The sequence below is a fragment of the Triturus cristatus genome, chromosome 8 (genome assembly GCF_964204655.1).
Source record: "Triturus cristatus chromosome 8, aTriCri1.1, whole genome shotgun sequence".
NCBI lineage: Eukaryota > Metazoa > Chordata > Amphibia > Caudata > Salamandridae > Triturus > Triturus cristatus.
In genome coordinates, this window is record NC_140591.1 from 840,949,287 (window position 1) to 840,971,762 (window position 22,476).

The following is a 22,476-nucleotide window of genomic DNA, read 5'->3' on the forward strand; positions in this document are numbered from 1 at the left end:
CATCAAATATGCACCATCCAGATAGGTTTTTGTATATTGCCCTCTGGCAGGGACACCTGCACCTGTTTTGTTAATCCATACCCACATACTTTAATTGTAGATGGGAGGCTACAGTACCAGTTACCTCAGTGGAAATATATATTCAATGCATAAACTACAGTTAAGTTGACAGATCGATTGTAAAACTTAAAAGTAATTGAAATTCACCATTTATAGCATAGTGCCCATTGTAATATAAAAATGCATAATGGTTACCATATATATGAATTTAAAAACAATACAGAGACTCTTACGAGGTAATAGAAATCCTGAAGTACTAACTACTAATGTAGGAAACTGAAGTAATGGGGTGAACCCAGAGTGAGCAGGGGAAGTAAGTGCAGGGCCTGGTACTAGGCTAGGCTCAGAGACAGCTGGGTAGGGAATCTGGGGCAGTTTGTGCTAATGTGTGACTTGTGAGTGGATATGGTGCAAGGAAGCATTAGCACCAGATATAGTGAGGTCAGTTGTTCACACAGCTATCGAGTCAGAAACAAGGAGGGCGTGTAAAATTCAGTGAGCATATGGAATGAGTAGACAAAATCTGTATATGTTTGGGGAGAGGAGTCAAAGTGGGCAGACACATTTCCAAGGATGATAGAGGACAAAGGTCGTGGGTGCAGGTTTCCTTCCGTGGAGTAGTGTGAGGAGGCACAATAGGGGAGTGAGACTAAAAGAGTGACATAGCCAGCAAATGGGGATCTAGGAGCCAGGAGGAGAAAGCGAAAGTGTGTGTGTTTTGAACAGTAAGAGTGATTTGTGAATGCAGGGGTGAGAAAAGGGCACTCCGGTATAGTTTTGGGTGGTAAAGGGGAATGGAGACTGATGAAGGTGTCCAATGGGAATGAAGTGGAACGAAGAAATGAGAGGACATGTAGAGATCTGGAGCATAGATAGTGAAGTGGAAGGGTTTGGGGAAGCAGCAATTAAGTGATAGTGCCTTGTGAAGGATAACATAAGTAACTGAGAGAGACCGATTTGAGCATGCCTTCGATTTTTTGGGCACCAATCTCTTCCCAATTTTAATCGGTAGGCAACATTACGCGCCCTCACCTATTCCTCAAGTCAGACGGTTAGCCACTGCTACAATATCGAAATCTTGCACTCAAAGTACAGGGAGTGCTTGGTATGGCTGACTGCATCCTCAGAATTGCAGACAGACAGTGGGAGAAGCAGATAGGTAGTTTTACATGAAATAACTGCTATCTTGCATGGCAGAAGACAGCATTGAATTTTAGGCATTAGAACGTTCCTCTTCATAAAGAATACAAAAAAGACATAACTATTCATTCTTAATAACTTATAAGAGCAACAGAAAAGAATTACAGACATTTGTAAAATGTTTGGCATATATCTATATAGGAGTTTACCTAATTTCCAACGCCTTTGTTTCAATGGCAGAAAGCAAAATATTGAAAAAGAAATTTTTCCATCAGTCCAAATTGTGAAAACCACAGTATGTATCAATTTTAAAGATCATATTTGTTTATGTATTTAAATCAAGTTGTGAATCTTGAACTATTTTACACAAAGAGGCAGCTAGAGGTTCTGCGATACACACTACTACACTATTTGACAGTCAAGCCATGGTGCTGCATTAATCTGGACCTTTTCAGTTCTAGGCAATTTAAAGGATAAAACGCTTGGGAAGAAATTTCATGTGAATTGTTCATATTTCTTCACGATTATGTTCTTCTGTTTACGTATACTGATTAAAAATGGAGTTCAGATGATTTTCAAGCACACATTCCCAAAATGCTGTTTATTTGTGTTACTTAGAAGGATAATGTCACTTACCGAGTAAGCATCTATTTTTGGAATGTACAACTGCAGATTCACATGCTTTGCATATTCCTGCCACCTAGTGTGGGGACCGGATGTTTGCAAGTTGTTTTTCTTCGAAGAAGTCTTTCCAGTCACGAGGTAGGTGACTCCTCCTTTCGGTGATAGTGCGCGTAGGCAACAACTCCATTGTTAGATTGTTTCCCCGCAGAGGGTGAGAATGGAGTTAGTAAGTAAACAATAGAGATGTACATGCGTATGTATGTAGAACAAGATAGAGAACTGCAACAGTTGCAGGTACCTGGGGAGCCGGGTGGGCACATGTGAATCTACAGCTGTACATTCAAAGAACAGATGTTTACTGGGTAAGTAACATTATCCGTTCGATGGCATGTGAGCTGTAGATCACATGCTTTGCACAGATTATACAGCAGTTGTCTCCCAAAGCTGTGGCTAACCTGTAGCTGTTGGAGTTGTCTGAAACAGTGTCCTAAGCACTGTCTGGCCCATATTAGCTTGTTGTCTCGCTAACACATCTACACAATAGTGCTTGGTGAACGTGTGCGGTAGACCATGCTGCAGCTTTACAAATGTCAACTATGGGGATGTTTCCTAAGAAAGCCATAGTAGCCCCTATTTTGCCAGTGGAATGTGCTCTAGGGGGTATAGTTAAAGTTCTTTTTGCTTTTGTATAACAAGTTTGAATGCATTTAACAATCCACCTGGCAATACCTGACTTGAATATGGGATTGCCCTTGTGTGGTGGTACAAAATCAACAAAAAGTTGTTTGATTTTATGAAATGATGTTGTCCTATCAATGTAATATAAAAGGGCTCTTCTGACATCTAAGGTATGTAGAGCTCGTTCTGCCACTGAATCAGGTTGAGGAAAGAATTCTGGTAATTCAACCGACTGATTATTATGAAAGGCAGAAACTACCTTAAGTAGAAACTTGGGGTTAGTACGAAGAACCACTTTATCTCTGTGAAGTTGGAAAAAAGGTTATTCTATGGTTAGTGCCTGTAGTTCACCCACTCAGTGAAGTGATTGCAATGAGGAAAGCAGTCTTCCAGGAGAGAAACTGTGGCTCACATTTATGCATGGGGTGAAAAGGAGGGCCCATATATCTTGTGAGGACTATGTTAAGCTTCCACACTGGGGCAGGTGGAAGTCTTGGTGGTATAACTCTTTTTAGTCCTTCCAGGAAAGCTTTGATTACTGGCACTCTGAAAAGCGATAAATGTTGCCTATTTTGTAAGCTATTGCGAGATGTAGTCGGATAGACGTGTAAGCTAATCCAGACTGCTGCAAGTGTAACAGATAAGAAATTAGTTACTTACCTGTAACTGCAGTTATCCAGTATTGGTATCTTTCATAGATTCACATGCTTGAATCATTCCCCGTCATTGAAATGAGTGTCCCCGGTACATTTGTAAAGGTAATGTCCCATTAGACATAGAAGGTAACAGGCCTAAGGCCTTACATTTAATAAAATATCCAAGTCCTTATTTGAAAAGGACCAAAATTAAGAGAACAACCAATCAGCCGACACCACTTTCTAGAACCTTCCTGGAAGGAGCTCCTGTCCCTCAGATTTTCGTAAGCACCGTGCGTATTTAGAGGTACAACTGAGAGAACTAAGTGAGCCCTTCCAAAGGAGGCAGGGGCATTGCATGTGAATCTATGAAAGATATCAATACTGTATAACTGCAGTTACAGGTAAGTAACTAATTTCTTATCCAGTATTAGGGTATCTTTCATAGAGTCACATGCTTGAATCAGAATAAAAAGCAGTAATGAACACATTTCGTCATATACATGAACCATACATCTACAAATAGCCATAAACTATTTCCTGAGAAAGGAAAATAAAAGCATATGGACATGCAAATGAAATATGCATACAAATGTAAAATAGCAAATAGATAAACTTCAATCTTGGCATAGCGAAGAAAAAGAGCAGAGAAATGTGCCTTAGAAAAAAGGTTGGTGGGAAGGAAAGAAGGCTCACCTTTTTGGAATAGATGACGTAGTACCGCCTGTCCCATCGCAGCATCCTTCATCAATTCAGAATCCAAGCAGTAATGCTTGGTGAATGTATACGGCGTTTTCCAGGTTGTTGCCGTACAAATGTCTGTGATGGGCACACCAGCAAATAACACCATAGATGTGGATACTGCCCTAGTGGAATGGGCACAAACTTTTGACTGTAAAGGTTGACCAGCTTGTTGGTGATACCATTAGAGATCCATCTAGATATGCTCTGCTTTGTAAGGGGAAAGCCTTTCCCGGGTAACCTGTAGGCCACAAAGAGCGCGTTAGACTTGCAGAAGGATTTTGTTTTGTCTAGATCACATTTAAGGCAGCATTTCAAGTCCAAAGAATGCAGAGCTCGTTCAGCTGCCGTTTGAGAATTTGGAAAGAAAGTCTTTAAGACAATGGGTTTATTAAGGTTAAAGTACGATGGGACTTTAGGTATAAATTTCGGGTTGGTACGTAGGATCAACTGTCGTTCCTCAATTGAAGAAATGATTCTTGTATTGTGAAAGCCTGAAGTTCACTAACTCTTCTTGCGGATGCAAGGGCTAGTAAAAGCACAGTCTTCCATGAGAGGAATTTTAAGTCAGCTCTATGTATCGGCTCAAATGGATATTTCATAAGTTGAGTAAGTACCATGTTGAGTTGCCATGTTGGAGGAGGAGACTTTACAGGGGGGAAATATCTGAATAGACCTTTGAGAAAATGTTTTATCAGTCTATTTGACCACAAAGAAGAACCTTTGGAAGATCTTTGAAAACAGGAGATTGCAGTCAAGTGAACTTTGATGGAAGCGTGAGCGAGACCTGAATTCGTCAGAAGGAGAAGATATGGTAAGATCTCTTCCAGAGAGGATTTGAGGGGATGCACTTTAGCAGACCCACACCAGACACAGAATCTTTTCCATTTGAAAGAATAAGTTCTGTTGGTACTGTCTGCTCTTGCACGAGACAAAATCTCCCTGCACTCTTGAGGAATGTTTAGGTCTCGAAATTCCTGGAACTCAGGAGCCAAGCTGGATAATTTAATGGAGCCCGGATCCGGGTGCTGAACTTGGCCCTGGTTCATCGTGAGATGAGAGGGAAACGGTTTCAAAGGAATTGGAGGCTCTAAGGACAGGAGATGAAGTTCCGTTAACCAATGTTGGCGTGGCCAAGCTGGAGCTATTAGAATTAGTTTGCAAGGTTCTGCTTTCATCTTTTTTAGAACTCTGGGAAGAAGAGGAATCGGTGGAAAAGCATAGGCAAATACGCCAGACCATGCTATTGAAAACGCATTCCCCAGAAATCCCTGTTGGGGATTCCAGCTTGTGAAGTGTTGGCATTTGGCATTGTCCTTTGTGGCAAACAGGTCCAACGTTGGCTTGCCCCACTGAGAGAAGATGCTGTTGAGAATATCTTGGTTCAACTTCCGCTCGTGACAGGTTGTCTGTAATCTGCTTAACGAATCTGCTATCATATTGTCCTTTCCCGGAAGGTATTCCGCTCTCAACGAGATTCTGCGTTGAATTGCCTAGTTCCAAATTCATTAAGATTCTTGGGAGAGAGATTGAGTTCCTCCTTGTTTGTTTAGATAGTGCATTGTCGTAGTATTGTCTGTCCTGACAAGCACTAACGAATCTTGTATCCTGGGAAGGAAAGACAGCCCTCAGTTCCAAGAGGTTTATGTGTAATCTCTGCTGGGAAGATGGCCACTTCTCGCTGATCTGAAGCTCTTGAAAAAGCCCCCCAACCTTCCAGAGAAGCATCTGTTGTTATCACCAGAGGAGAGGCTTGTGGAAGGAAAGGTAAGCCTTGAGATGGATGGCGAGGATGAGACCAGCAATGTGAGGTGACCATTTGTGTAGTCACTTGTATTTTGTCGTCGAAGGATCTGTTCACCTGAATCCACTGAGTGGTCAAAGCTTCCTGAAGAGGACGCATGTGTAGACGGCAATAGGGAATTAGTAGAATACAAGAGGACATCATTCCCAGAAGGGATTTGTATAGGCGAAATGAAAGAGACTTTCTTTTTTGTATGCGGCCTGCTAACATCAGAAGTTTTTGCTGTCGTTCTTTCATTGGATAGACCTTTTTTAGGACCGTATCTAGGACAGCTCTTAGGAACGTTATACGTTGAGAAGGCTGTATGACGGACTTGTCTGGATTTAATGTGAGACCCAATTTGTTGAAAAGCCGTTGACAGGCTTTGAAAGACTTCTTTTCGGCGTTGAGAGAGGGTGCTTTAACGACCCAGTCGTCGAGGTAAGGGAAAACCTGGTGATGAGGTTGTCTGAGATATGCAGCTACTGGAGCAAGCCATTTTGTAAATATGAGTGGGGCCGACTTGAGTCCGAAAGGCAAAACTCTGAATTGATAATGCCTGCCGGCCACAGCGAACCTTAGAAACTTCTTGTGGATAGGTATATGGATATAGGCATCTTGGAGGTCCAAGGATACCATGTAGTCGTTTGCATTGAGAAGCTGCAAGACTTCTTGAATGGTGACCATGCGGAATGATTGTTTCTTGAGAATTTGCTTGGATTTCGTAAATCTAAAATTGGCCTCCATTTCTTTTTCTTCTTGCGCACTAAAAGGAAACGGGAATAGAATCCTTTTCCTTTTTGATGAGAAGGAACCCGCTCTAAAGCTCCCTTTTGGATCATGGATGTTATTTCCAACTGTAAAAGGTGCAAATGTTTGTGAGCCATAGGTTGAGGAGGAGTTGGTGGGGTAGCTCTATAAATTCTAGGGAATGGCCGAACCGTACTGGTTGTAGGACCCAGCGATCTGTTGTGATTTGTTTCCAATTTTGAAGGTAATGGGATATTTTTCCTCCTACTTTGGGGGGAGGTGAGGAAATTGTAACCAGCAGAAGAGGGAGGTCACTGACGTCGGGCAGAAGCTTTTTGTCACCCGGCCTTTCCTCGAAAGGAAGATTTATTGTAGGCAGTCGCTGGCTGTTGTCTCTGGGCAAACTTCCTCCTGTATTGCTGGCTAGAGGAGGTATAGGAAGGATACCTCTACTGCTGGTAACCTTCTCTGTAGAAAGATTGACTTTTACCCCTTGCACCATGAAAAGGGGTTCTTCTATGCTGGAGGGTACCCAAGGCATTGGCCGTATCAGTATCTTTATTGATTCCCTGAAGGGCTTCATCGATATGCTTCTCAAAAAGCTCTTGTCCATCATAAGGCATATCAAGAATCTTGGTCTGGACTTCAGGCCTGAATGTTGTAGCCTTAAGCCATCATTGGCATCTTAGGACCGCAGCTCCAGCTAGCTGACGGAAACCAGTGGACGCGATGTCCATCGCGCAGTCAATAATTTCTGAAGCAGAGCGTTGGCCCTCCAGGAACACTTTCCTTGCCTCCTCCTTGATGTCTTGTGGGAGATCACTGAGGTAAGGTGCAATGTTTGACCACATTTCCCTGTTGTAGCGTCCCAGTAACGCTAAAGAATTGGACGCCCTGACCATCAACGCAGAAATGGTGGAAAAACGTTTTCCTATTTTATCTAGCCTTCTACCCTCCTTATCTGGGGGTGCGGACAGTGGAGCCGATTGATTTTTTGACCTACTTTGTGCTGCCTGAGTAATCACAGAATCAGGTCTGGGGTGACCTATAAGACAGGCAGGAGCGTCGTCAGGAGCTTTGTATTTCTTGACGAGTCTTGGTAAGACTGGAGAAACTGTAGCAGGGTTTCTCATTATTTTAATGCCCTGGTCCCAGATATAGTCTATAATAGGCATTGACCTGACAGATTTCTTAAAAGGTTCCTTGAAATCGTAGAGGAAACTGTCTTGTTGGTGAGATGGCATTAGAAGTTCAAAACATCTGGCTGCTCTTTCAAAAAGATTATGGAATCCTCCAATATCCTCTAGAGGAGAATCTACCTGATAATATAATCGTCCCATTCGTCGGGATGTGATTGCGTATCTTGAATTTCCCCTTCTTCTTGTTGCTCTTCCACCTCTTCGTCTGTAGAGGGAAGCAGCTGCACAGGTACTTGAGCTAAAGGAAGGGATGGAGGTTGAACTTGCAACACAGGAGGTGGAGAAAGCGTTGGTGCAGGAGACGGTGCAGATGTAGGGAACCTCTTTTCGTAGTCCAATAGCATGAATTGTAGGTCCGTTATCAGTGCTGAGGTAAGACAAACCATTTCTGGTTGTAGTTGCTGATGACATCTTTGGCCCGGATAGTCCAAATGTTCATCAAAACATTGATCCTCATCCTCAGAGTCCTCTTGGAATTTGACGTTCAATTCAGAGGGACTTCTTGCAGCCCCAAACATGCTATCGTCGTCAGAGTCCTCATCCTCATCCAAAAGATGAGTTGGCAATAAAGGTTGAACCCTATTAGGTTATGTTAAAGAGGGTGTCAGTTTCTCTTTCAAAGTTTTATGTTGGGAAAACAATTTTCCTGCTTTTGATTTTGGTGTCGTCGACGAGGTCGCCGTCGGAAAATATACCGTCGTCGAGGAAGCGTCGACGGGCATAGGTATGGATGTATCAGACGAAACGGGTGTAGATGACAGAACTGCCTTCAACGATGGAACTCTCGTCGGTCTAGCCGTCGGCGCCATCTTCATTGACGACGATGACTTTTTGACAATTTTTATCGTCGACGACAAAGGGGCTTGACCCGTCGACGAAGATGTCGTCGTCGATGAAATAGACGCCAACGAGACTGATACTGTGGCGATGGTTGTCGTCGACAAAGTCAATCCGATGACAGTATGTGGAGTTCTTGTCGTCGTCGGTACCGTCATCGACGGGCTGAACGTTGACGGGGCTGAGGAAGGTTTCTTGAAAGCATGTTTTGCCTCCAATGGAGGAGTAGGAGAGTCTGAAGCTGATTTCTGTGTGGATTGTTTGGCAGAAATCAAAGTTTGAAGGGAAGGAGACTCCCTGGAAGGCCAATTCTGTTTCTTAGTAGCCTCTGAAGACTTTTTGTGCGTCTTCTTTGGAGGTTGCTGCAAAGAATGACCTGGAGAGACGTCCCGAGTTTTGTTTTGAAGTGTCATTGAGGAGGATATTGAGGAGTCTTCACTCTCCCCAGAACATACAGGGTCGTCCCTGTCTTTAAGCCTCTGCAGCCAAATTAAAAGCCTTCCCTCACGGTCTTTTAATGTTTTTGAAGAAAAGGTACGACATACCTTGCAGTCCTTCGCTTTGTGATCCGGATAGAGGCAATAGAGGCAATCCTTATGAGGGTCATCGATGTGTAGCCTTTTCTATCTACATGTACCACAGATAAAAAGGCCTTTTTTTAAGTGTGTCTGACATGAAGAAATTGGAGAACTTCACTCAGACAATGGAAATAGAGAAGAAAAATACCTTGAATCCAAGAAAATATCAGTATACAAGGAAAATGAGGAAAACTGAGCAGAGCTCAGTGGAGACCTCCTTAGCACGACGTGCAGTAGAAAATCTGAGGGACTGGAGCTCCTTCCAGGTTCTAGAGGGTGGTGTCGGCTGATTGGTTGTTCTCTTAAGTTTGGTCTTTTTCAAATAAGGACTTGGATATGTTACTACATGTAAGGCCTTAGGCCTGTTACCTTCTATGTCTAATGTGACATTACCTTTACAAATGTACCGGGGACTCCCATCTCAACGACGGGGTATGATTCAAGCATGTGAGTCTATGAAAGATACCCTAATACTGGATAACAAATGATATTTTGTATGAAAGCATCAAGAGGATTGATGTTGTTGTTATTGCAATAGATAATAAAATGTTTCCATTTGGCATAACAGGCTCTTGTAGTAGGCCTTCTGGCCTCTCTGATGATGTTCATACAGTCTGGTGGAAGATTTAGATAACCAAACTCTATGATTTCAGGAGCCAGATCACAAGGTTCGGTTGTTTGGGATCTGGGTGTCTGATTTCTCCATGGCTCTGTGTGAGGAGACTGGATGTGAGTAGTAGCTTTTGATGTGGAACTAGTTACAGCTCCAACAGGGTTGTGAACCACGGTTGACAGGCCCATGTGGGAGCTACTAGAATTAGTGTGAGGGAGTTTCCGAACCACCAATGGAATGAGTGGGAGAGGCAGAAAAGCGTAGGCAAATATTCCTGACCAGTTTATCCATAGTGCATTGCCTTTGGAGAGCGGGTGTAGGTACCTGGAGGCGAAGTTTGGGCATTTTTCCGTTCTGGTGTGTGGCAAAAAGATATATTTGAGGGACTCCCCAACTTTGAAAGTATGGGAGGAGAACTTGAGGGTGAAGTTTGTGTATTTGCTGTCTCTGTCTGCTGGGAAGATCGGCAATCTGATTGTTCACTCCTGGGAGGTGTTCCGATAGGAGATAGATTTTGTGGTGAATGGCCCACCTCCAAATGTCTTGGGCCAAGTGCGACAGTTGGAAGAGAGTGTGTACCCCCCCCCCCCCCCTGTTTTTGTATGCAATACATAGCTGTCATGTTGTCGGTACGAACTAGGACAGCTTTGCCGAGCAGGTGAGTCTGAAATGCTTTAAGCGCTAGAAACACTGCTAGCAGCTCTAGATGGTTTATGTGGATAGTTTTTTGCTGTTGACTCTACAGGCCTTGCACTGTGTGATGTTGAAGATGAGCTCCCCAAACAGTGAGGGACGCGTCTGCTGTTAGCATTGTCTGTGGAACTGGGGCTATGAAGGGCCGTCCTATTTTGTGTGTTCCACCACTGCAGAGAGCGAGGAGTACGGCCGCTTACCAACACTAGATCTGTTAACAGACCCTGTGATTGGTTCCACTGACTTGCTAAGCATTCCTGTAGGGGATGCATGTGAAGCCTGGCATGGGGACCGATCATGATGCAAGATGCCATCATTCCCAATAGTTGAATATACACTCGAGCTGGAAGCGAGTGATTGGACTGAAACTGGAGAACTAGAGCCAGAATTCTGCAAATGCAGGCTGCTTTGGGAAAGGCCAGAGCTTTATGAGTATCTAAAGTGGCTCCTCGGTAATTGAGTGTTGGAAGGTTGGAGATGCGATTTCAACACATTGACTGTGAACCCCAGTTGGTGCAGTAACTGTACTGTCCTGTGAGTATGTTGGAGACACTTTAGATACGTACTGGCTTTGATGAGACGGTCGTCCAAGTAGGGGAAGACATAAATGTGTTGTCTTCTCAAATGAGCAGCGACTACTGCCAGCCACTTTGTAAAGACTCTGGGAGCAGTGGTGACTCCGAAGGGGAGTACCTTGAACTAGTAATGATGGCCCGCTACCACAAATTCGAGAAATTTACGATGAGCTGGATGTATTGGAATATGGAAGAAGGCTTCCTTTAAGTCTAGAGTAGACAGAAAGTCGCCGTGTTGCAGGAGTGGGAGCACCTGTTGAAGTGTTACCATGTGTATGTAAAGATTTGATTCTCTGAGGTCTAAGATTGGTCTGAGAGAACCGTCCTTTTTGAGTATGAGAAAGTAAAGGGAGTATATGCCTGACCCGTGGTATTGTAGTGGTACTGGCTCTATAGCCCCTTTTAAAAGGAGAGACTGAACATCTTGTTTGAGGAAGTGTAAGTGATCTGGTGACAGTTTGTGTGAAGGTGGAGGAATGTTTGGAGGATTGTTGGTAAACTTCAGGCAATAACCAGAACGGATAATTTCCAGTACCCATTTGTCTGTAGATATCGACTGCCAGACGGGTAGGAAATGTGAAAGACGCCCCCCTGACAGGTGTTAAATGGTCAGAGGGGAGTGTAGGCAAGTCACTGTTTGGTATTGGAGGGGGAGGCGCGTGTGTTGGAACCTCTACCTATACCCTTGCCATTGTTGCCTCTGTAATCTCCTCTGATGAAACCCTTAGAGGCAGAGGATTGATTGTCTCTAGATTCAAGCTAGCCTGGCTGATGAAGGGTGTTACCCAGAAACCGGTCCCAGGATGCTTGGTTCCGGTTCAGGGAAGACCTGATATGGCAGTTCGGGCCGGACTGTTACCATGAGGCACAGGGTCGAGACTGATTTGCATATAGCTGGGTTTGAACTGAGGTGGTGAAGTGAACTAAAGAATGATGATGGATTCAACCCAGATCTGTGAGTGGTGGTGAGTGTCTGAAAAGTTTCAGCGCTCCATTCATCATCTCCTTGTGTTTGCTTTGTTTGCCCTAAGTAGGCAGGGTATGCCCAGACATGGGTCCCTTGCTCACTTTGCCACTGGATTCAAGCTAGCCTGGCTGATGAAGGGTGTTACCCAGAAACCGGTCCCAGGATGCTTGTTTCTGTTTCAGGGAAGACCTGGCTTTGCAGTTTGGGCTGGCCAGTTCCCATGAGGCACGGGGTAAAGACTGATTTGCATATAGCTGGGTCTGAACTGAAGTGGCAAAGTGAGCTAAAGAATGCAGAAGGATTCAACCCAGATCTGTGACTGGGGGTGAGTGTCTGAAAAGTTTCACTGCTCCGTCCATCATCTCCCTGTGTTTGCTGAGAGGGTTGATTGTAGACTTTATAGGTGGTAGAGGCAGTGTCTGGGGAGGTATTCTTGGACCCTCCGCGATAGAAGAAGCGCCGAAAGGAACCACGTCCTGCAGTTAATTGAAGGGCTCCCAGAGATTTGGCCACCTGTGTCCTTCTTCATTTTTTCTGATGATGAATCTACCACAGGGCCAAAGAGGTGTTCTTCATCAAATGGTGTGTTCAAGATAGAGGTTTGAAACTCTGGTTTAAAACCTGAAATGCGTAACCAGGCATGTCTTCTTAAAAGAATGTGGGTGTTCACAGCTCTGGCCGCAGTGTCTGCAGCATCTAGGGCGCACCTGATTGAATTACTGGATATGAGCTGTCATTCTCGTACTAGGTCTTGTACCTTGGACTTGTGCTCATCAGGTAGAAATTGGAGCAACTGCTCCATTTCATCCCATGCGCCCTATCGTACCTAGCTGATCATCAGGTGTATATGGTGGTCAGTTCTCAGATGAAACTAGTAAGGGTTGAAACTGAGGAGAAGGAGGTGATGGAAGAGGAGGAGGAGAAGGGTTAGTACCGACATTTTGCCTTCTGAAAGGAATGCGGTAGGCCTCTTCAGTCTCAGGTTTGCATTTTATTGTCACCTTGGTGGCAATATGTCCAGGTGTTGGATAAATATAGAGCTCCCACTGTTTCGGATCCGGTTTGGAGGGCGGAACATCGAAGTGGTGCTCCTTTGGTGGAATAGGCAAATCTGTTTGTTTTGCTGTCTAAGGCTTCGGTGCCGGTCTTTTGGGTGTTGGGGTTATTGATGCCAAGGATATCAGATCCGAAGGCTTTGACGAAGGGGGTGAGGTGGAGCCTGACTTTGACCTCGATCCCGATGGTTTTGGCTTGGTGCCCGATTTCGAATGGCTCTGTTTGGAGCCGGAAGCCTTTGGGGTATGGTTCGGTGCCGAGCCAGAAGGCGGGGTGTCGGAAACATGGTCTCGGTGCCGACCGTGGCCCCGAAAGGGGGGTGGGTTGGACCGGAGCCTTCTTCTTGGCCTGAGGTGGACTTTGGGGCAAGGGAGGATCTGTACTCACGGTATGCTGCCCTTGCGGGATGTGTTTGTCCCCCTTGGGGCCGTAGTCAGAGATGGAGATCAGGTCTTGTTCTTCCTCGGCTCCCAAGGCGTGTGCGGTCTCTTGTTCTCCGAAGAGGTTCGGAATGGATCCGGTGAGTTGGCTCTGCATGTGGCGATGTCGAGCCCGACATCGCGAAGCGTTTTCTTTGAACGGAAAGCCTTACACTTGTTGCAATCCTGTTCTCTGTGCTACGGAGACAAGCACAGGTTGCGCACTTCGTGTGAGTTGGTGCGCGAAAACTTCGCGTGGCACAGAGGGCAAAATTTAAATGGAGTCCGTTCCATCTACGGCGAGGCGGATCGACTTGCCCGACGGCCTTCCACGAGCTACCCGATCGAAAGAGGAATTTTTTTGTAAATACGATATGCGGAGAATGGAATTACGTGATTGAAAACATACCGGCAAGGGTGAGTGTATTGCGCACCGAGGGGAACCGGAGAAACTGTCGAACCGGAGCGCAGCAATTCATGTTCGAACCCGATGGCGGAAAAAAAACAATCTAACAATGGAGTCGATGCCCATGTGCACTATCACCGAAAGGAGAAGGCAACTACCTCGTGACTGGAAAGACTTATTCAAAGATAAACAACTTGCAAACATCCAGACCCAACACTAGATGACAGGAGTATGCAAAGCATGTGATCTACAGCTCACATGCCTCGAACATAAATGTTCTTAATGCCTGAAGACCCAAAGACATGCAGCTCCTAAAGTGCAAACATTGAACATTGCAGGAATGTGTGGCAGTGAAGAGTGACTGGCTAGAAAAGCTGAGCACTAACCTACTGTGCCAACCAAGCAAAAGCATTTCTAAGAAGTAAGTAGCTTGCCTTAATCTACTCACCTGGCAGAGAAGACAGAGGAGGGGTGGGACTTCTCTGAACTGAATCATCCCCCTCACCACTCATTGGTTCCACTCTGTGATTCCTTTTCAACTTAATTTTCTTTGTCTTCTTTTTGTTGCAGTCTAAAGAAACCAACAATTTTAAGTTGTACATTAAATAACAGATTAATCTTGGCAATACATTATTTTATCTTATCAACTCTTTAATCAGCAACTAAGGCTCATCAAGAAAGAAATAAACCTAAGTAACAAGTTAATTTACTTCGGAAATGTTCTCTTTGATCGGATGAATATGCATCTGCTTGCAGATTCTTCCTCTTGCTCGGTTTCCCAGTCCTGAGGCTGGGCTGAAAAACTTTTGAGCAACCCTCTGTCACCAGAGTCAGGTTGTGCTATTGGAGCTTCAGCCACGGCCCATGAGATGCCAAAAACAAGTGATGAAATGGGTCAATCAAATCATTGATCGACACTAGTGATGTCAGTATCGCTTCATTTTCTATGACTCGCCAAAGCCAGATTTGTAGTGTAGCGAAAACAAATTAAAATAAAGAAAACATCTGTGCGAGTGAACTTTGTTGATGACGATAAATCCTCATAAAAACTGGAGCTGCAAATGTTATAGGGCATGTGCAGGAAGATGCATATCCAGACTGTACATTACCAAACATAAGTCATTTCTTCTATTGGATAATATTCCTCTGCATTGCTCAATTTGAACCACTTCCAAAGCTGCATCATACAAAAGGGACACACAGAGGTATTCAGTTATTCGTGCACCACAATCTCTGCATGATAACATGCCCAAATTGTGACATGATCCTCCTGATTAAAAATGTGAATGTTAACAGCTCAAAAGAAAACAATGGAGCACAAGCGAGTTATAAACAGTGGTATATATGCCCGCTGCTTTCAACATTATAATGCAATAATCTACAGTACTTGAGTCTTCCCCCTCTTGCCTTCCTCCCTAGGCTATGCGGACTGCTCAAGAGAAGTAATGAAGCAGGAAATCTGCTGAATCCTTTAACTGACATATAAAACCTATTAGGACACATTTGAGAGAAAGATGACAAACTTAAATTACGGAATTCCTGAGCGTTGGTTAGACGCCCAACACCCTTTCTCCACCACTCTGCAAACGTGACTACTAGTTAAAGTAGCATATTTCTGCACCTCTGACTTAGAGGTAGTTTTAATTCCCCTGCCCTATTATGTACTGGGGCCTTACAGAGGAGGTCATGCTTATCACAGGGGTACCCCAACACATAGTGTTCCCTAGTGTATGTAGGTGTTTTCACTGTATTCTACGTTTCTTTTAGCATAGTACTGGCTCTAGGCATTGTTAGTCAGAGTCAGTTACCACCAGTACCCGTCTGAAAAAGTTGTGGGCACAGTATGATTTTGCAACAAGGCCTCTTTCTGTTCCTCTGTTGGTTCATTCTGCACATGTCTTGCTTCTTCCTGCACTTTTCTTCGTATTTGTGGACTTCTGCTGCTTCTTTCTGCATTTCTTTTGCTTCTTTCTGTGCGTTTTTTCTTCTTTCGTCACATGTCCTACCTCTGTAGGCATAGTTAAAAACATCTCAAATGACATCACTGATGACATCATCCAGTGACTGTGTTTCTGGACAGTTTAAATATGTTTAATATATATAGGGAAAGGTGTATTGAAGAATGAGTGGGTGTATAAGTGTCTAATGGATGATTTAGTAGGTGTGTGACTGACTCTATAAGTGAGTGATTAAACGTATCTTACTGAATGCATGGGTTAGTGACTAAACTGTGTGAATGTCTGTATCTGTCTGTCTGTTGGTGTGTAAGCGGCTGCATGGGTTTGCGAATAGCTACATGAGTGTCTATAAGTCTGAGTATCTGTATGGGTGCCTGAGTGTTTGTGTGGGTGGGGTGTGTGTGTCTGAATATAGATGTGTGAGTGGGTGATTCACTGGGTGCATGGTTTCAAGAGTGGATATGTGATAGACTGTATGAGTGGGTGAGTGTGTGTATGGGTGTGTTAGTGAGTGAATGTATATCTCAGTGGTACATGTGTGAGTAACTACATATGTGAAAGGCAGTATATATGTGTGTTGGAGTATATAAATGGCTATAAGTGAGAGTGTGTGATTGTGAGAGTGGCTGTATGGATGAGTGTGTGCTTGTATCAGTGATTGTATAAGAGCGTAAGAATGTGCTAGTATTTGTAGGAGTAATTGAGCTGGTGTGTGTATAACTGTATAGGTGAGTAAATGGCAGTGTGATTAATTATTTGCATGACTGACTAGGTGTGTGAGTACCTCTATGGATGAGTGGCAGTGTGTGAGTGTTTATATAGGTGTATGAATGCATATGATAGTCCTGTGCTGAGTGACCATAAGTATGAGTGACTGTACGGATGAGTGAGTTGAAGTGTGTGTAAACCTAAGAACCAGTGAGTGGGTGTATGAGAGTAGGATCTGCTTCACGTGGATACCCCCCTCTTTTTGCTGCTGTTTCACTGTTTTTCGACCTTAGTCTGGCTGGGGCCCTGCTAATCAGGACCCCAGCCTAGCTGCTTCCTCTCTAAAATGGTTTCCATGTACATTAGGTACATCTCTAATTGGATTCTGGAGTGCCTTATAAGTCCCTAGTATATGATATACTATGTACCCAGGGCATAGGTACCTCAGAGGCCTACCAGGGGCTGAAGCATGTATTATGCAACCCCTGGGAAGCACTCCAAAATGACACCACAGGTCTGCTACTGCAGCCTGGGTAAGGTGGTGCTTGCACCCCTTACTGTGGTATAGGCTACCTATATCATTACCATTGCACACACATATACAACCTATAAGTCCCTTAACAATCCTGAAGGCAGAGTGCTTGGTTTTTATGTGAGAGGGTGCCCCTGCATGAGCAGAGCCCCTCTGCAGAGTTCGTAGTACCTCCTCTGATGCTGTTTGTGGTGCATCCTGACCATATACTCTTAAGTGCATTATAACCTCGCGGTAAATGCTAACTTTGGACTGGCTGCACGGAAACATGTCGTGTTTGGTGTCAAACACTTTGGAATACTACCCCCCCCCCCCGGCCTGTTCTGGCGGCGGGGGTAGCATTCCACCCTTCTAGAGGGAGAGACACGTTCACACTGGTCTACCCGGTAAAGACTTTCTAAAGCCCTGGCATCACAAAATGGATGCCTCTGCCACAGACACAGGTCTGGCCTCCTGCTGCTGACCGAAACTCCGGCAGGGGAGGCCTGGACAATAGGTTTCCTGTCCCAGGGAGGTGTAACCACCTCCCCAGACAGGCAGATGTGTATTGGGGCTGGGCGGGAGCACTCTCTAGTGCTTTGAAGTCCTGCACTGGGGGCCCGATTGGTGTCCCTGTGCATAGCCCAGTTCAAACCAGTTGCAGGGGCTACTTGCCCCTGCTCTAGCGCGAAACTGGACAAAGGAAATGGGTGTAACCACCCCTATTTCCAAACCCTCACATAGGTGTGTCCCTAGAGTATGTCCAACCCCCAAACTTAGTATAAGTATGGGAACCCAGTCCTTGAGACTTTAGATTACCCTGGACGAAACTCTGCAACATATATCCTGGACCTTCGAGGTTCTATTTCAACTAGAGGACTGAAGACATCTCCCTTGGGGTCAAGGAGTGACTCCCCTGTTTGGCAGGCACCAAAGAAGCAACTGTCTGGTCTGCAATTCTGAAGCTCCCACCGGACGCCGAAGTCTTTGCATCACCAGAGGTGGATTTCCAGACTTCCCGAGGCTACCCTGAGTCCACAGCTAAGCTGAGGCCCGTGGCTATCGTGGGTGACATGGAACCGTGACCCCTGGACACCGTGATCTTTTGTTGATCCATCGTCTTCCTCGAAATTGTGCTTTGGGCTCCGAGTAGCCCCAGCCTTGAGCACCTCCTGCACCGAAGATCTCTGGCCTCCACTCCACGAGTGACCCGTGGGCCAGTTTCAAGTGCGACCTCTCGAGGCTCCTTCGCGATCGCTAGCCCGTTGGCTAGTAGGTCCCCACGAAGGCAACTCCTCTTCTGATTGGGCTTTCCTGGTTGCTCCAGATGTGCCCCGATTTACCCTCGCTAGGTGAGTCCCCCAGACCTTGCTGGTCTGCACTGACGTCCTTTTTCTATTTCCAAGTGACTTGCCGTTGCCAAGGCTTGTTGGGTCCAATCTGGTCGCCGACACCGCAGCACTCGACAGACTTCGTGGGACAGCTCGAATCCAGCTCCTGGTCGTCATCGATGCCTCCTGGACCTCGTGGCTGAAGAATCAAGACACCTGTCAACTCGCCTGAAGCACCCGACCTCTGTGGGAATTGGACTATCGTGCCCTTGGTCACTGGTAAGTGACCCAGACTCTGTCCCATCTGCTTTCATATTCCTTCCATCCTCGATCCAGGCTTGGATCTCTCCGGACACTTCTCCTCTTCACGGCAGCAGCACTTCCTTGCCAGCTTCCAATGAAAACAGCGACGCCACCCGACACCATTTGACACCTATGCACCTGGCTTCCCTGGGTGAGGTAACTCGAGTACTCCGGTGCTCCCGTGGGTGTTGGCCCTAGACACCTCCAAGTCCAAAAGGGTTCGCTCGTAGACCTCCTCTAAGTGTCCTTAAACTCTTAATTTCCAACCGCGACATTCCCCATAGAAGTTAACGGCGATTCTCGGCTGTGTTCTCACACTGCACGCGTCCCCCGTGGGTCCCTTGCGTCACCACCTTGGGTGGTTCCTTGTGGTCCAAGCACTTCTCCAGGGCTCTAGGCCTTGTGTCTAGTTCAGTCGTGGTTCTTATACCACTTTATTGGTATATGGTTTGGTACGCCCCTAGGGTCCAAACGTGTATTTGTGCTTTTACTGTTGAATACTGACTTGTAACTTACGTACTTCGAACTCCAGCCTCATAAAGAAACTAGAGGGGTGTGTTTTATCTTAAATACATATATATATATTAAATATATACCTGGTGTGGCTGTCCTTTCATTTGGTCATTCGAGAGATTTAAGACTGGTAAAACAAGCTGCTTTACATTCCTTCAAGACTTAGCCTGAAGGCTGCTCTCCATAGCTACCACTAGGATATCTTTCAATAAAGGTTGTCTTTAACCTATCACCATAAGGGGTTGTTTGGACTGATACAAGGTGCCCACTATAACTAGTGGACAGTATATATCAGGCCAACTTCTCACAGTGGGTTTGTAGTTATTGGTGTTGGAGTGTCTATGGTTTTGAGAATGGCAGTCTGTAATTTAGAGTGGGTGTATCAAAGGTTATATGAGGGTGTGAGAAGATGCATCAATTTATCACATGGATGATGTCATCAATGATGTCATTTGAGATATCGTCAGTGATGTCACTGACCATGTAATGAGTGATGTAATATGTGACATCATCAGCAGTGCACTGCGGGGGCGTGAGTTATAGTTAGCTGAACTAACTATAATGGGGGAATTTCTATGGTTTTGTATGAGTGAAATTTATATATATATATATATATATATATATATATATATATATATATATATATATATATATATATATATATATATATATATATATATATATATATATATATATATATATTACCTACTGGCGGTCGCCAGTAGGTAGTTATAGTTAGGACCACGTTTCCATAGGAAAACCTCAACATTCTATTTTGAATAACTTTGGCGCCGGTCGACGAATCCTCGCGAATTTCTCAAAATAGGTGGGGCGCTACGGTCCGCTCCTACCCTGAAAGTCTCGGGGGGATCCGTCAAGCGGGGGCTGAGATAAAAGGGGGGTCCCAAAACGCGTTTTTCCCATGCATTTTTCCATAGGACCTTTAGAACGACCTACAGCCCGAACGGCTGAACAGAATTACTAGAAATTTGGCAGAGAGGTAGTCCGTAGGTCAAGGAAGTGCCTTTTGTAGGTTTGGTGTAAATCAGTTCAGTAGATTCTGAGAAAATAGCCTTTAAATCAATATATATATCTGAGCCCGCTTACGGTACGCTTACCGTACGCTTACGGTAAGCGTACGGTGGCGTGCGCGAGCGCGATTCTGATTGGCTCTTAGATCTTAGTAAACATTCGAATCGGCCGAAACCAGGAAGCGGCGGCCGCCATTTTGTGTATTTCACTCTGAAAAAAAAGAGTGAAAACAAGGAAAGGGGGCAATGAGGAGAGTTACAGACCCCCTAACAATTGTAAGGGGGTCAAAGAAGGACAGAAAAGTACAAAAAAAACATTTATTGATTTTAAAAAAAATCACGGGGTACGCGTACGGTAAGCTCACGGTAAGCGTACGGTAAAAAAAATAAAAATAAATAAATGAAAATCAGATTTAAGAGTTTAGAAATTAGGGAGCTCTAAAAAGAGCTGTTGTGTTTATGGAGTCATTTTTTTAGTGGTACCTACAAGTAAGTACCGATGCAGAGTCTAAGGTTCAAGAGGAAGACTCTGTTCCCTTCATCATTGAAGTGCACACCATCTCCTCTATAAATGTCTTGCATGTCGTAACGCAAGTTGTTGTGGTAAATGGCACCCATACCATAGTCACGGAGGAAAGCAGAAACAGATTTGTTGACGTGCTTTCTTGCTTTGTCAATCTGTGGACAGAAATGATTGGACCAGTTCCATTTTTGCCTTTGGCATATGTTGGAAAACACAAAGGCAGTTTTAGGGAAAAGTGTAAACAGTTGTGCAAAGGTGTCCTTCATAAGCATTTCCAGACCTACCCCAGTCAAAGTGCCTAGGTCATTGCCACCACAGTGCACTATTATGAGGTCAGGGTGTTGGATTTGCATGAAGGATTTCACCAATGGCATCAATTGGTGCCACTTTAACCCTCTCTGACCAATCCATTTAATGTCTACATTTGGCAAAGCAAGGTCTCTCACCATATCTGTTTTCTCTGCAAACTTTTCACTCCAGAAGACATAGCTGTGCCCTACAATCCACACTGTGAACATCTTCAAAGGAGAACTGGATGCACTCAGGAGGTGTCTTTCAGTAGAATGGCAATATGAAAAGAAAGACAGTTTGGAAATGGAGGCATACATATTTTTAACAAAACAAAAAGAACTGATTGGCTGTTTCATACCATTCTAGAAAAAAAACTAGGCTGTATGTGAAAATTAATAGAAGCATGTTTTGTATTGGTACAAAAAAATGTGTAACCAAAGAACAGTACTATGGATTTGCAGTTAGGATTGAAAAGTCAAGCACTCTTGCTCTGTGGAATTGAAACATTGTGTGTCGAACTTCTGACCTAACTGCACACAGCAGTGTTCCATGAGCTGTTGCTATGGTAGCAGGCAGAAGTCAAGTTGGGGGAAGGGTACTAGGCAGAAGTCAAGTTGGGGGCAGGGTACTTTTGGAAAAGGGTTGGTTTTCAACCAATAGAAATGTGTCATTACATTTGAAAAAAAGGGGGAAGCACTGAGATTTGAAACTTACATGTATATGTGTGGAAAAATAGAGGGAAAGTTTGCCATTATCTGGTTCTGCTGAGAGGAGAGAGGTGTACAGAACAGAGATCCTGGCTCTGATAATCTGCTGTTTGAGTGACACATTTCTTTCACAACTAACTAATTTTAAAGGTGAGTTTACAGTTTGAGAGGGGATGTATGTGGTAACTTAAGAAATGAATAATAGAAATGGGAATTGTTTTTGTTGTAGTTACACATGGTGGATTCATAATGTGTCAGTCTGTAAAAGAGATTTTCACTTGGCCCGAAAAAAAAAGAGCAGTAAGTGTGCTTTCAAATTGGCAAAGAAATTTCGTTTTGGCACTAATGTGAAAACATGACTCTGTGTCCATAGAAGAATTATAGGCAGAAATTTATTGCGTCTTGCTCTGGTGATTTCACAGTTGCAGTAGATGGAAAAGAGGAGCGAATTTTTGGGGGAAGAAGCAGAGGCTTAGCACACACCCATGTGCTTGCCATGTATAGTCATGCACAGTAATTAGAAGCGAGTGGGGTTTTCAGGTTTAAGTCTGTAATGCAAATACATTCAGCATCACTAAGGCTGGTTGCTCCTGCTGGAGTGTAGGCAGTCACAGAGAATACACACGGTGGTGGTCTGAAAAAAAAACAGCTTGGACATGTGCATTTAAATAAATTTAAAAAAAAGGTTTCAGAATGTGTCAGTCTGTAAAAGTGATTTCAAAGTGTAAAAAGAGATTTTCACTTGGCCCAAAAAAAAAAGAGCAGTAAGTGTGCTTTCAAATTGGCAAAGAAATTTCGTTTTGGCACTAATGTGAAAACATGACTCTGTGTGCATAGAAGAATTAT

General features: G+C 44.4%; 1 protein-coding gene across 7 annotated transcripts in view; it reads right to left on the minus strand.

Annotated features, from left to right (window-relative positions):
• Nucleotides 1–22,476, minus strand: part of ARL13B (ARF like GTPase 13B) — a 672,441-nt gene that overhangs the window by 38,416 nt on the left and 611,549 nt on the right. For all 7 annotated transcript variants that reach the window (XM_085622339.1, XM_085622338.1, XM_085622344.1 and 4 more), the window contains one exon: nt 14,203–14,325. In XM_085622339.1, coding sequence (XP_085478465.1) covers nt 14,203–14,325 — 123 coding nt within the window. The remainder of the gene's footprint in view (nt 1–14,202; nt 14,326–22,476) is intronic.